The 11,549-nt window shown below is 68.1% G+C and overlaps 3 protein-coding genes across 3 annotated transcripts; all 3 read right to left on the minus strand.

Annotated features, from left to right (window-relative positions):
- Positions 1 to 294: 294 nt before the first annotated feature.
- LOC128141321 (pancreatic hormone) lies at positions 295 to 2,202 on the minus strand. Its single transcript, XM_052785931.1, has 3 exons — positions 1,963 to 2,202; positions 668 to 739; positions 295 to 443 (listed from the first exon to the last, which is right to left on the minus strand). The coding sequence occupies exons 1-2, from the start codon at positions 2,139 to 2,141 to the stop codon at positions 676 to 678; spliced, it is 243 nt and encodes an 80-aa protein (XP_052641891.1). The 5' UTR covers positions 2,142 to 2,202; the 3' UTR covers positions 295 to 443; positions 668 to 675.
- Positions 2,203 to 4,688: 2,486 nt separating this feature from the next.
- On the minus strand, positions 4,689 to 6,482 carry LOC128141279 (peptide YY-like). The gene is made up of 4 exons (XM_052785878.1): positions 6,432 to 6,482; positions 5,449 to 5,636; positions 5,124 to 5,195; positions 4,689 to 4,961 (listed from the first exon to the last, which is right to left on the minus strand). The coding sequence occupies exons 2-4, from the start codon at positions 5,634 to 5,636 to the stop codon at positions 4,937 to 4,939; spliced, it is 285 nt and encodes a 94-aa protein (XP_052641838.1). The 5' UTR covers positions 6,432 to 6,482; the 3' UTR covers positions 4,689 to 4,936.
- A 2,883-nt stretch (positions 6,483 to 9,365) lies between these two features.
- On the minus strand, positions 9,366 to 11,220 carry TMEM101 (transmembrane protein 101). Its single transcript, XM_052785236.1, has 4 exons — positions 11,076 to 11,220; positions 10,428 to 10,608; positions 10,192 to 10,338; positions 9,366 to 9,975 (listed from the first exon to the last, which is right to left on the minus strand). Exons 1-4 carry the CDS (start codon positions 11,210 to 11,212, stop codon positions 9,667 to 9,669), a joined length of 774 nt encoding a protein of 257 aa, XP_052641196.1. The 5' UTR covers positions 11,213 to 11,220; the 3' UTR covers positions 9,366 to 9,666.
- Positions 11,221 to 11,549: the final 329 nt, after the last annotated feature.

Below are 11,549 nucleotides of genomic sequence, written 5' to 3' on the forward strand. Positions count from 1 at the left end.
AGTGTCCCCAGCCCCAGTGTCCCCAATACAGCCACCCCCAGTGCCGCCAGTGTCCCCAGTCCCAGTGTCCCCAGCACAGCCACCCCCAGTGCCGCCAGTGTCCCCAGTCCCAGTGTCCCCAGCACAGCCACCCCCAGTGCCGCCAGTGTCCCCAGCCCCAGTGTCCCCAACACAGCCACCCCCAGTGTCCCCAGCCCCAGTGTCCCCAGCCCAGCTGTCCCCAGTGTCCCCAGCCCCGCCAGTCCCAGTGCCCCCCAGGCATCCCCGCCCCCCCGAGCAGGCAGAGGCAGGAGGTGGCTGCAAGGGGGTTTATTGCTGGGGGGACCGGACCGGCCCCGGGGCGATGGGTGCAGCGGGTGCCGTGGGTGCAGCGGGTGCCGTGGGTGCCGTGGGTGCTGCACTCCGCCGGGCTCCTCTTCACCCGCTCTGCCCCGGCAGTGTCCCTGCAATGAGAGGGGGTCAGCACCCCAGCACCCCGCAGTACCCCCCCCGGAGCCTCCCCCGACCCCACGTCCCCCACCCTGGGGCTCCCCCACCTCCACCCAGGATGATGTCTGTTGGGGAAACTGAGGCACGGGTGGTGCTGGGGGGTTCACCCAGCATCCGTCCCCCAGTCCCCCCCCTCCCAGCTCGGTCGCTGTGCGGACCCCCACCTGCCACCCCTCACCTGGGGGCTCAGCACCCTGCGGCACCGAAGGGCTCCTCGCACAGCACCCGGCTGCCCGACCGCTTGCCGTACCTGCGAGGGGGGAACACGTTACTGGGGGGCAGCGCCACGCAATGGGGAGCACGGTGCAACGGGGGGGAGCCGGCTGCAGCGAGCAAAGGGTGCAGCGGAGGAGCGGGTTGCAGGGGAGCAGCGCGCTGCAATGGGGAACACATTGCGATTGGGAGCACGTGGCAACGGGAGCAAGTCGCAGCAGGGAGCGCGTTGCAGCAGGAATTGCACTGCAACAGGGAGCCGGTTGCAGCAGCTGGGCAGGTTGCAAGGAGGTCGCATGGTGCAATGGTGTGCTGCGATGGGGGAACTCATTGTGGAAGGGAGCTGGTTGCAGCAGGAGAGCACGTTGCAACAGGTAGTGTGTTGCAACGAGGGAGGGCGCTGCAGTGGGGAGCGCATTGCAATGGGATGCGCACTGCAATGGGGGGCACGTGGCAACAGGGGCAAGTTGCAGCAGGGAGCACATTGCAGCGGGAATTGCACTGCAACAGGGAGCTGGTTGCAGCAGGAGAGCATGTTGCAACAGGCAGCATGTTGCAACGAGGGAGTGTGCTGCAGTGGGGAGCACATTGCAATGGGAAGCGCATGGCAATGGGAGCAAGTTGCAGCAGGGAGCACATTGCAGCGGGAATTGCACTGCAACAGGGAGCCGGTTGCAGCAACTGGGCAGGTTGCAAAGAGGCCGCATGGTGCAATGGTGTGCTGCGATGGGGGAACTCATTGCGGAAGGGAGCTGGCTGCAGCAGGAGAGCACGTTGCAACAGGCGGCGTGTTGCAACGAGGGAGTGTGTTGCAATGGGGAGTGCATTGCAGTGGGAAGCACACTGCAATGGGGACCGTGCAGCAGTGCAGAGCATGTTGCAGTGGGAAGTGTGCTGCAGCAGGGAGTGCGTTGCAACGGGAAGTGCGCTGCAACGGGGAGCACACTGCAACGGGGAGCGCGTTGCAACTGGGAGCGCGCTGCAACGGGGAGCGCATTGCAATGGGGGGCGCACTGCAAGGGGGAGCAACAAAGATCTGGTTGCAGCAGGTAAAAGGACTGCAACAGGGAGCGCTTTGCAACAAGGGGTGCGTTGCAACGGGGAATACGTTGCAACAGGGAGTACGTTGCAGTAGGGAGCACATTGCAACGGGGCAGTGCATCGCTACAGGGAGTCCATTGCAACGGGGAGCACGTCGCAACCGGGCAGCGCGTCACAGGGGTCCCGCAGCCGTGCCCCCGCCACCGCCTCGCCGCTCACCGGTGCCGCGTGACCACGTTGAGGTACTGCTGGAGGTCGTTGTAGAAGCGGACGAGGTCCTCGACGGGCGCATCATCCCCGGGGTAGGTGGGCTGCGCAGGGCCGGCGGTGCCAGGGTGCCCGGCCAGCAGCGCCAGGGCGCAGGCGAGGAGCAGCAGGGAGGGCCAGCGGGGAGCCATGGCTGCACCGCACGCAGCGGCCTCAGGCTCCGCCGACGGCACCGCGCCGCACGCACGCCGACACGCAAACATGCGTGTGCACACGCGGACCCCCCCCCACGCGCCTTTGAGTCCGCAGCGCTCGGCACGCGCCCAGGCGTGCACGCCAAACCTCTGCTCCTGAGGCCGCGCACGCAGGCACGTGCAGAGCCATGCACACGCGCGCACCCCCTTGCACGCTCACAGACACCCATCTCTGCTGCGGGAGCGCTCACGCGCACGCACAAACCTTCCGCTCCTACAGCACGCACACGCGTGGGTGTACGCCCATCTAGCGGTGCACGTGCACGCACACACGCGCGCTCTCCCCGCTCCCAGGGCGCACGAAAAAGCTGCGCTCCCAGAGCGCGCACCCCCCCCGGCTCACCCTCAAGCACGCGGGCGTGCACGCCGCGTTTCACACCCCTCCACACAGATGCGCACGTTCAGCCTTGCGCACACGCGTGTGCGCGCCCATTTCGCGCCCTCGTGCGCGCCCCCGCCCCCTTGCACACGTGCACACCCCGTTTGGCACATCCTTGCACACTCCCGCACCCCCACCCACCCCTCAGCACCTCGTTCCCCAGCACGGGTGCTGCCACCCACCCCCCTCCCCAGCCCTGTCCCCCCCCCCACGGGGACAAGTCCCCGGCCCCACTCACCTGCTTCCACGAGCGGTGGCACGGAGACACGGCGAGACGGAGGGACGTGGCGAGACGGGGGGGACGCTGCCGTCGACTCCTGGTGACACCGCTGCCACCGCGGTGCTGGCCTTTATATCCCCCCCCGTCCCCCCCGCTGATGTCACCCTGCCACACAGCACCTGTGGCCAGGTGGCCACGTGGCCGGGGGGGGGACAGGGGCCATCGGGAGGGGGTGACAGGGACACCTGGCCCCTCGCATAGCCCTGGTTAATGTTTGACCTTGGGCTGGGGGGGGTCCCGGCAGGACCGAGGACACGGACCCGGGTGTCCGGCGTCGGTCCCCAGAGCATCTCAGCCCCACAGATGGACCAAGGGACAGGAGTGGGGACAGAGGGACAGGAGTGGGGACAGAGGGGCAGAGCCGGGGGAGGCTGGTGGGGTGCAAGGGTGGAGGCTGGCGGGAGGGGTGGGCAGCAGGACAGAGGGACAGCGAGGGATGGACAGAGGGATGGGGAGTGGGACAGAGGGACGCTGGGGGGGGCAGACAGATGGATGGGCAGCGGGGGGGGCCAGGTGGGTGGAGGGTGCGACGTGGGGGTGAGGGGGGGATGGAAGGACAGAGGGACAGTGGGCGGCAGAGCTGGGGGTGGGGGACAGCAGCCAGCCCACCTCTGTGGCCATGACCGAGGACATTACTGTCTCCCCACTCCCCCCACGGGCCAGGCTGGGGGGTCAGAGGGGTGGGGGACACCCAGCCCAGCCCTGACACAGCCCCTGACAGCCACAGTCCCCACAGGGACCCCACGGTGGGTGTCAGCACCCACCACCAGTGCATCCCACACCCAGTACACCCCAGAACCCACCACCAGTGCACCCCACACCCCCACACCCAGTGCACCCCAGCACCCACCACTAATGTAGCCGTGCCCCATGAACCCCAGCATCACTGCAGCCCCCCCACCCAGCACACCCCCACACCCCGTGCACCCCAACACCCATTGATAGTGTATTCCCCCCGCACCCAGTGCGCCCCAGAACCCCCAGCCACTGCCCCCCGCTACCCCCCACACCCTGTGCACCCCTGCACCCAGTGCACCCCAGCATCCAACTCCAGCGTGCCCCAGCCCCTCAGCGCACCCTCTCCCACCCCCCTCCCCCCGTTCCACTCCTCCATCTACTCCCCTGTGGACCCTTCCACACCCCCCCCCCCCATCTCTCCCCAGCCCTCCACCCTTGCACCCCAGTGGGTCCCCTGTCCCTTATTCCTTCCACCCAGCCTCACCCCCCCTCCATTCTCCCCTGCATCCTTCTCTCCATCCCTCCTGTACCACCTGCACCCCTCCATCCTCCCCTGCACCCCTCCTTCCATCTCCCCTGCACTTCTCCGTCTCTCCTGCACCCCTCCATCCCCCCTGCACCCCTCCATCCCCCTTGCACCCCTCCCTCCATCCCCCCTGTACCCCTCCATCCCCCCTGCACCCCTCCATCCCCCTTGCACCCCTCCCTCCATCCCCCCTGTACCCCTCCATCTCCCCTGTACCCCTCCATCTCCCTTGCACCCCTCCCTCCATCCCCCCTGTACCCCTCCATCTCCCCTGCACCCCTCCATCTCCCTTGCACCCCTCCCTCCATCCCCCCTGTACCCCTCCATCTCCCCTGCTTGCCTCTCTCCATCCCCCCTGTACCCCTCCATCTCCCCTGTACCCCTCCATCTCCCCTGCACCCCTCCCTCCATCCCCCATGCACCCCTCCATCTCCCCTGCACCCCTCTCTCCATCCCCCCTGTACCCCTCCATCTCCCTTGCACCTCTCCATCCCCCCCGCACCCCTCCATCTCCCCCGCACCCCTCCCTCCAGCACACACAGCCCAGACGGGTGCCCACGATCGCACTCTTTATTGCCGCTGGGGGACCATGCGGGACCCCCCTGACAGCGGTGGGGAGGAGACGGGGTCAGGGCCCCCCCCCAGCGGGACACCCCCGGGCCAGGTTCTGGGGGTCCCCGGCCCTCCCGGCGGGGGGGCCCACGCTGGCCCCGGGTGCTGGGACCCACCCTGCGGTGGAGCCCCGGGTCCTTTAGGGAGATGCGGAGAGACGGGGAGGATTTGGGGGACGGGGGGGCTGGGGGGGTCGGTCACCACGCGGAGTCATCGTCGTACCTGCGGAGAAGAGCTGGCATGAGAAAAGGCGGGGGGGACGAGACCCCCGATGCTCTCTGGGACCCCAAACTACCCCCAGGCCCCCCCACCCCAGGGTGCAGGAGAGGGTGCAGCCCCTTTCCCTGTCCATGGGGCGATGGGGACGGGGACGAGGACACTCACCGTGACCTGCCACTGCTGGCCCCGAGGAGCAGCTCCGACACCAGGGACTCAGGGCTGGCGCGTTTGCCGTACCTGCGGGACACAGCGCACGTGGGCGCGCCAACGGGAACCCACGTGCGCACGAGCGCGCGCAACGGAGCGTGCACAAGCGTGCAAACGGGAACTGCGGGGTGCGTGCAACAGGGCGCACGGGGGATGCAAAAGGGCAGGCACGAGCGTGCAAACGGGGACTTGCCTCCACGTGCAAAGGGGCTTGCACAAGCGCCACCGGGCTCGCACGCGCGCGCTCACGCTCAACTCGCGCTCACGCTCAGCTCGCGCTCACCTCTGCCGCGTCACCAGGTTGATGTAGTGGCGAAGGGCCGAGAAGTACTTGGCCATCTCCTCGGGGGAGGCGTCGTCCCCGGGGCTTTCGGGCTTGGGGGGGTACGCAGCCGCCAGCGTGCCCAGGAACAGCAGGGCGCAGAGGGCCACGGCCACCAGCACGCGCCACGGCCTCGGGGACGTCATCATCTGCGTGGGGACAGGGGGACAGCTCTGTGTGCGCATCACCCCCGTCACCCTCGGGTACCCTCGGAGCAGCTCTGCCCCCCACCAAAGCCCCCGTGTCCCCCCCCCGAGCCCACAGAGGTGTCTCACCCGGAGGACCCCGTCCCCTGCAGGGACATCGCACCCCCAGGGCCCCCTGCTCCCCAAGGGGATGTCTCCCTCCCCAAACCAGGACCCCAGCCCCCCCCCCCCCCCCCCAAGGGACATCTTCCCTCCAGGGACCCCCCACTTGTCCCCACGGAGACATCTCTCTTCTGGAGACCACCCCACCTCCCCAAAGGGACATCTCACCCCCAGGGATTTCCAGAGACCCCACAATGTCCCCAAGGGGCCCCCTCCCTCCCAGGGACCCCCCAGACACCCCCCCAATGTCCCCAAGGGGCCACCTCCCTCCCAGGGACCCCCAGGAACCTCATCCATTCTCCCCAAAGGGACATCTTGCTCCCAGGGATCTCCGAGGACAACCCCTGTAAGTCCCCAAGGGGACATATCCCTCCTGGGGACCCCGGTGACCCCCCCATCTCCCAAAGGGGACATCTCCCCCCAGAGACACACACCCCCCCCCAGTATCCCCAAGGGACATCTCCCACCCCAAAGGACCCCAGAGACCCCAGTCCAACCCAAGGGACACCTCCCCCCCCATGTCCCCAAGGGGACATCTCCCTCCCAGGAGTTCCAGCCTTCCCAAGGGACACCTCCCCTCCACGGGACCCCCCCCCCAAGACCCCAGCCCCGTCCCCGGGCTGTCCCCGCACTCACGATGGAGGAGGCGGGAGGTGACAGGCAGGGCCTGGCAGCGGGGTGACAGTGCCGGGGACGCGAAGGCTCCTTCACCCGCCTGGGGTTTTATAGCCTCCGGGGGGGCTGCTGGCTCCTCCCTCACCCGTGACCGATCCACGGGCACGGCAGGACCCCGGCAGCCCCCCCCCCACCGCCTCCACTGGCCCCCGGCCCCAGGGACACGTGCCAGCACCTTGTCACCGTCCCTTGGCAGAGCCTGGCGCAGCGAGGGGCTGGGGTGCAGGCACAGGGCACGGACGGAGCACGGGGGACACGGATGGGACACGGCACGGGGACACGGCATGCGGCCACGGGACACGGACACGGCGTGCGGCACATGGCAATGCCACACGGGCACGGCACGTGGACATGGATGCGACACGCAGCCACGGCACACGGGCACGGTGCAGGGACACGGCACGCAGCCACAGCGGCACACAGCCGTGGCGTGTGGCACACAGCAATGACGCGTGGACACGGATGTGACACGCAGCCACGGCACACAGGCAGGGCACACAGGCACAGATGTGACAGGCAGCCATGGCACGGGGACACAGATGTGACACGCGGCCACGGCACACGTGTGGCCCCAGGACAGCCTCGGGACGTGGCAGTGGCACACAGGGACATCAGCCACACACAGGGACACAAACACGGCACAGCCATGACACGGGCACAGCACATGGGACACAGCGGGGACACAACGGCCCACAGCCCTGGCACAAGCCACCCACGGGGGACAGCACAGGGGAAGGGACACGGCCCGCAGCTGCCTCAGTTTCCCCAGACACCACGGCAGGGCACGGAGCCGCCACCCGCAGCCCCCGCCACCGCAGCCCCCGTCACCGCAGCCCCCGTCACCGCCATCGACCGCTGTCACAGCCCTCCAGGACGGATGAGCTGCCCTTTCCGCTCCCCCGCCATGAGCCCCCCCGCACCGGGGGGGACACTAATTCGTTATGGATTTGGCATTAAGGAGCAATCACCCAGCCCTGGCCTCCAGGGAGAAACTGAGGCACAAAGGCGCCCGGCGGGGATGTGCTGCGAGTGGGGGGGTCTGTGTCCCCACCAAACTGGGAAGGGGCCACCAAAGCCACCACGTGGGTGCTAGGATGGGGACGGGCGGCAGAAGCGGGGGGGGGTCCCCAAAAGCCCCAAGATGCTCCCACCCAGAAGCAGCCACATCTCCAGCCAGGTGGATGGAGGGGACACGGCTCGGCCAGGACCCTGTGGGGTGCCACCGGCCCGGCTGGAGGGGACACGCTCCCCACTCCTGACCGGGCCATCACCCTGGCGAGCGGCGGCGGGGGCACGGCTCATGGCAGTGCCACCACGGGGGTCCCGGCCCCGTGGCTGTCCCCAGCCCCGGGGGGGACTCGTCCCCATAGCATGGCCACAGTGTCACACCGGCATGCAGGGACACAAGTGGGGGTCCACGCTGCCCCAGCCGTGCGGTGCCCAGCCCCACGCCAGCCTGGGAGAGGGGGCTGAGCCCCCTCATGAGCCCGGGGGGGGTGGGAGCAGCCCCGGTGCAGCCCCCCCCAGCCCAGCACCTTTCACGTCCCCGCAAACGAAGGCACGGGTCGATGGAAGGGCTAATTGGATCGATGGGGGCTGCGGATGCCCCCCCCCCCACCGCAGCAGCCTGCCACGTGCCCTTGGGGACACCGAGGCCGAATCCAGCATCGCCCCGGTGGGGGCTGAGCCCCCTCCGTGGCAGAGGAGTGCCCCGACGGGGGGGCTCTGCCCCATCATGGGGTTCGCGGTGGGGGGCACAGAGTGGTGGCTGGGGGACACCAACCCCCCGGTCCCATTGCTGTGGACTGGGACCAAAGCCCACAAGCGGCAATGTCACTGCATCGTCACGGATGTCCCCGAGCTGAGGCCGGGAGGGAGGATCGGGGTCCGGGTGGCCCCCAGCCCCCCCCCCCGCACAGAGCAGACCCCGCTGCGGGGGGGAGAAGGGAGGCGAGAACTTTCTGCACCATTTCCCCCGAGTGACAGTAAACAGCAATTTTCCAAAGGTCACAGGATGGCTCTGCCAGCGGGTAGAAATGCCACCCCCCCACTCCCGGCTGCAGTGTCATCCCCCCCCCCGCACCTCCCCGGGCAGGGTGAGGGGTGGCCCCAGGGATACCCAAAGGGGATGGGGCAGGGGGTGTCCACTGTGTGCCCCCCACCTTCCCCACGGGCATGGAGGAGTGTCTGGGACTGAAGGTACATCACTGGAGCCTAAGCAGCCCCCGGGGGGGGGGTCCTGGGAGGGCGAGGAGCCCCCGCGGGCCCCCCCCCAGCCGGGGGTGTCGGACGGAAAGGCGCAGGGAGAGCAAACAGGGCTCTGCCGCTTCCCCGCGCTTTATGGCCCCCGGTTCCGCCGGAGGCACATTAGGGGCCACGCATGCCCCCCCCCTCCCCAGAGGAAGGCCCTTATCAGCCCCTGTTTGATTTTCCACCACCCAGCCGGGGGGGGGGACACACAAGACACATGCCTGCCCAGCCAGGCGGCAGGACGTGGACAGCGAGGATGTGGCCCACGGGGACACCCGGGGTCTGCCAGCCCCTCACCGTGTCCTGCCGTGACGCTCCCCCCCTCCATGCCAGCACATCCTCCTGCCATAAACCGCAAGCTGAGCCCCCACGTCAGGTTGCGGCAGAGTGCAGGCAGCACGCAGGCAGCGCGCAGGCAGGGCAGAACCCTGGGGACGGCCAGGCACCGGCAGCAAAACCCAGCTCAGGACCCTGCTCGTCCCCCTGCCTCAGTTTCCCCACTGAAGGGAGGGGAACAGCCGACTCCCCCCAAAGTGGCTTCCCCCCTGCCCCAAGCCCCCCGCAAAGAGGCTCCCCCCAAAACAGCTCCCCCTGAAGCGGCAGTGCCCGACCCTGCTGGCGCACAACAGCCGAGACAGCCCAGGGTTGAGGTAAAAGATTTCTTGTTTCATCAGTAAAAACAGACCCGGGGGCAGGGGGGGGGAACCTCGGTGGGGAGGGGGCCACACAGTGGCCAGAACCCCACAGGCAGAAGCCCCCCCCTGCCCCCAGCTCCCCCACACACCCAGGGCAGCGACTGCCCCATCCTCTGGCAAAATTATCAAGTATTTACAAATAAAAAAAAAAAAAAAAGAATAAATAGCGGTGATTCTTTAAAAAAACCGCCCCCTCCCCGCTCCTTGCTGCCCCCCACCCACCCCCCAGTCCCAGCCGGCAGCCGTCCCGCTCAGCCGTCGGTAGCCAGGATGACGACGGCTCCAAAAATACCGACGTTTTGCCCGATGAGTTTCATTTGATTCCAGAACTCGACCCGGCGCGAGTCGTGCCAGTAGCCGATGTTGCCGTCGATGAGGAGGATGGCGAGGGGCAGGAGCACCGCCAGCACCTGCGCCGCCGCCCGCACGTAGTAACCGGAGAGGAAGGCGAGGGCCAGGAGGCCGTAGAGGATGAAGAGGAGCTGGAGGGCGAGCTCACCCCCCAGGAGGTGGTTCAGGTAAGCCAGGCGGTCCTCCTTGCTGTGCTGCAGGGAGTAGGCCTGGGGTGGGGGGGGAACGACGATGGGGAGAGGGGGACTGGAGCACGGCGGTAATGGTGCCACTGGTGGCACTGGTAGCGCTCGCCTAAGGCTTCTCCCCCAGGGAAGGAAACCCCCGGCGGATCCAGCCCCCCCTGCCTGCAGCAGGGTGGGGGGCAGGACGTGGCTGTCACCCACCCACCCACTCCGCGGTGTCCCGTGACCCCCCCCTCGTACCTGGCAGATGAGGTAGATGCCGAGGAAGACCTGCCCCGTGGACTGCAGGGAGCGGCTGCGTGGCTTCTGGCGGTAGAGCTCGCCGGCGCCGCTGGCCAGGATGAGGAAGCCACCAATGATGGCGATGGTCCGGGAGTACATCCGCACCTGCGCCGGGGTCACCGTCACCCCACCTGGGCCCCTCCGAGGCCGGGGTGAGCTGGGAGGGGGTCGCGGGGTGTGGGGGGGTGTCTCACCTTCAGCCAGTCGCCGTAGTGGACGTGGCCACCGACGTGGGAGGCGTAGGTGGCCACGGCGAGCTGCAGGGCGGCCCCCAGGGCGAACCAGCGGCGCTTCACCCCGAAGGACATGAAGCTGGCGCAGAGCACGGCCACCCCCATGTCCACGTACAGGTAGGGGACGGGGATGTCCGGCTTCCTGGGGGGGCACGGCAGCTCCAGCCCCTGACCCCCACAACCACCCTTGGCCACGCTCAGTCCCAGAACCTCCCCCCAGCCCCCTCAAGACCCCCCCTCACCCCCTAACTCTACCAGAGCCCTCCCCTGGCCCCATACAGCCCTCCCTGCCCCCCCCAACTGCCCCTCTGCCCTTCCCCCAGCCCCCACACTCCCCTTCACCCGGCCCCACACTTACCCCAGGAGTCCCCCCCCCAGCCCCACACCTACCCCAGGAGCCTGCCAGCCACCCCACACATCACCAGCTCCCCTGGCCCCACACCTGCCCCAAGCCCTCACAGCCCCACACTTACCCCAGGAGCCCCCCCCACTTAACCAGCTCCCCCGGCCCCACACCCTCAGGGCCCCACACCAGCCCCAGGCCTCCCCACCACCACCCCCGGGCCTACCGCAGACCCCCACCCACCCCAGGCCTCCCCCGTCCCGCACCGCCGCCCGTCGGCCCGCTCGGCGCAGAGCAGCAGCCCGCTGAAGCAGTGCCAGAAGGGGAAGCGGGTCAGCAGAACGCCGCCGCTCGCCGTCAGCAGCCGCAACGCCCGCCGCCGCCAGCCGCGGCCCGCCGCCATCACCGCCAGGCCCGCCCCGCCGGAAGTCCGGCCCCGCGCCGGAAGCTCCGCCCTGCAGGAACGCCCCCTTCCCCGCAAGAGGCCCCGCCCCGCTAGTGAAGCCCCGCCCCTCGCGCAAGCCCCGCCCCCAGAGCGCCAGACACGGATGATGGTTAAAAAAATTTCGGGTTTTATTGTTTTTGCTAAACAATACTAAAAAATTTTCCTTTTTTTTTTTTTTTAATTTTTTTTTTTTACTTTTTAACTCTTCTAAAGGCAGGGCTTGAATTGTTTGATTTTGATCCATTTATTTTAAAAAACAAAACAAAAAAAGGGAGGGGGGAGGATCATGGCAAAA

The sequence above is a fragment of the Harpia harpyja genome, chromosome 4 (genome assembly GCF_026419915.1).
Source record: "Harpia harpyja isolate bHarHar1 chromosome 4, bHarHar1 primary haplotype, whole genome shotgun sequence".
Taxonomy (NCBI): Eukaryota; Metazoa; Chordata; class Aves; order Accipitriformes; family Accipitridae; genus Harpia; species Harpia harpyja.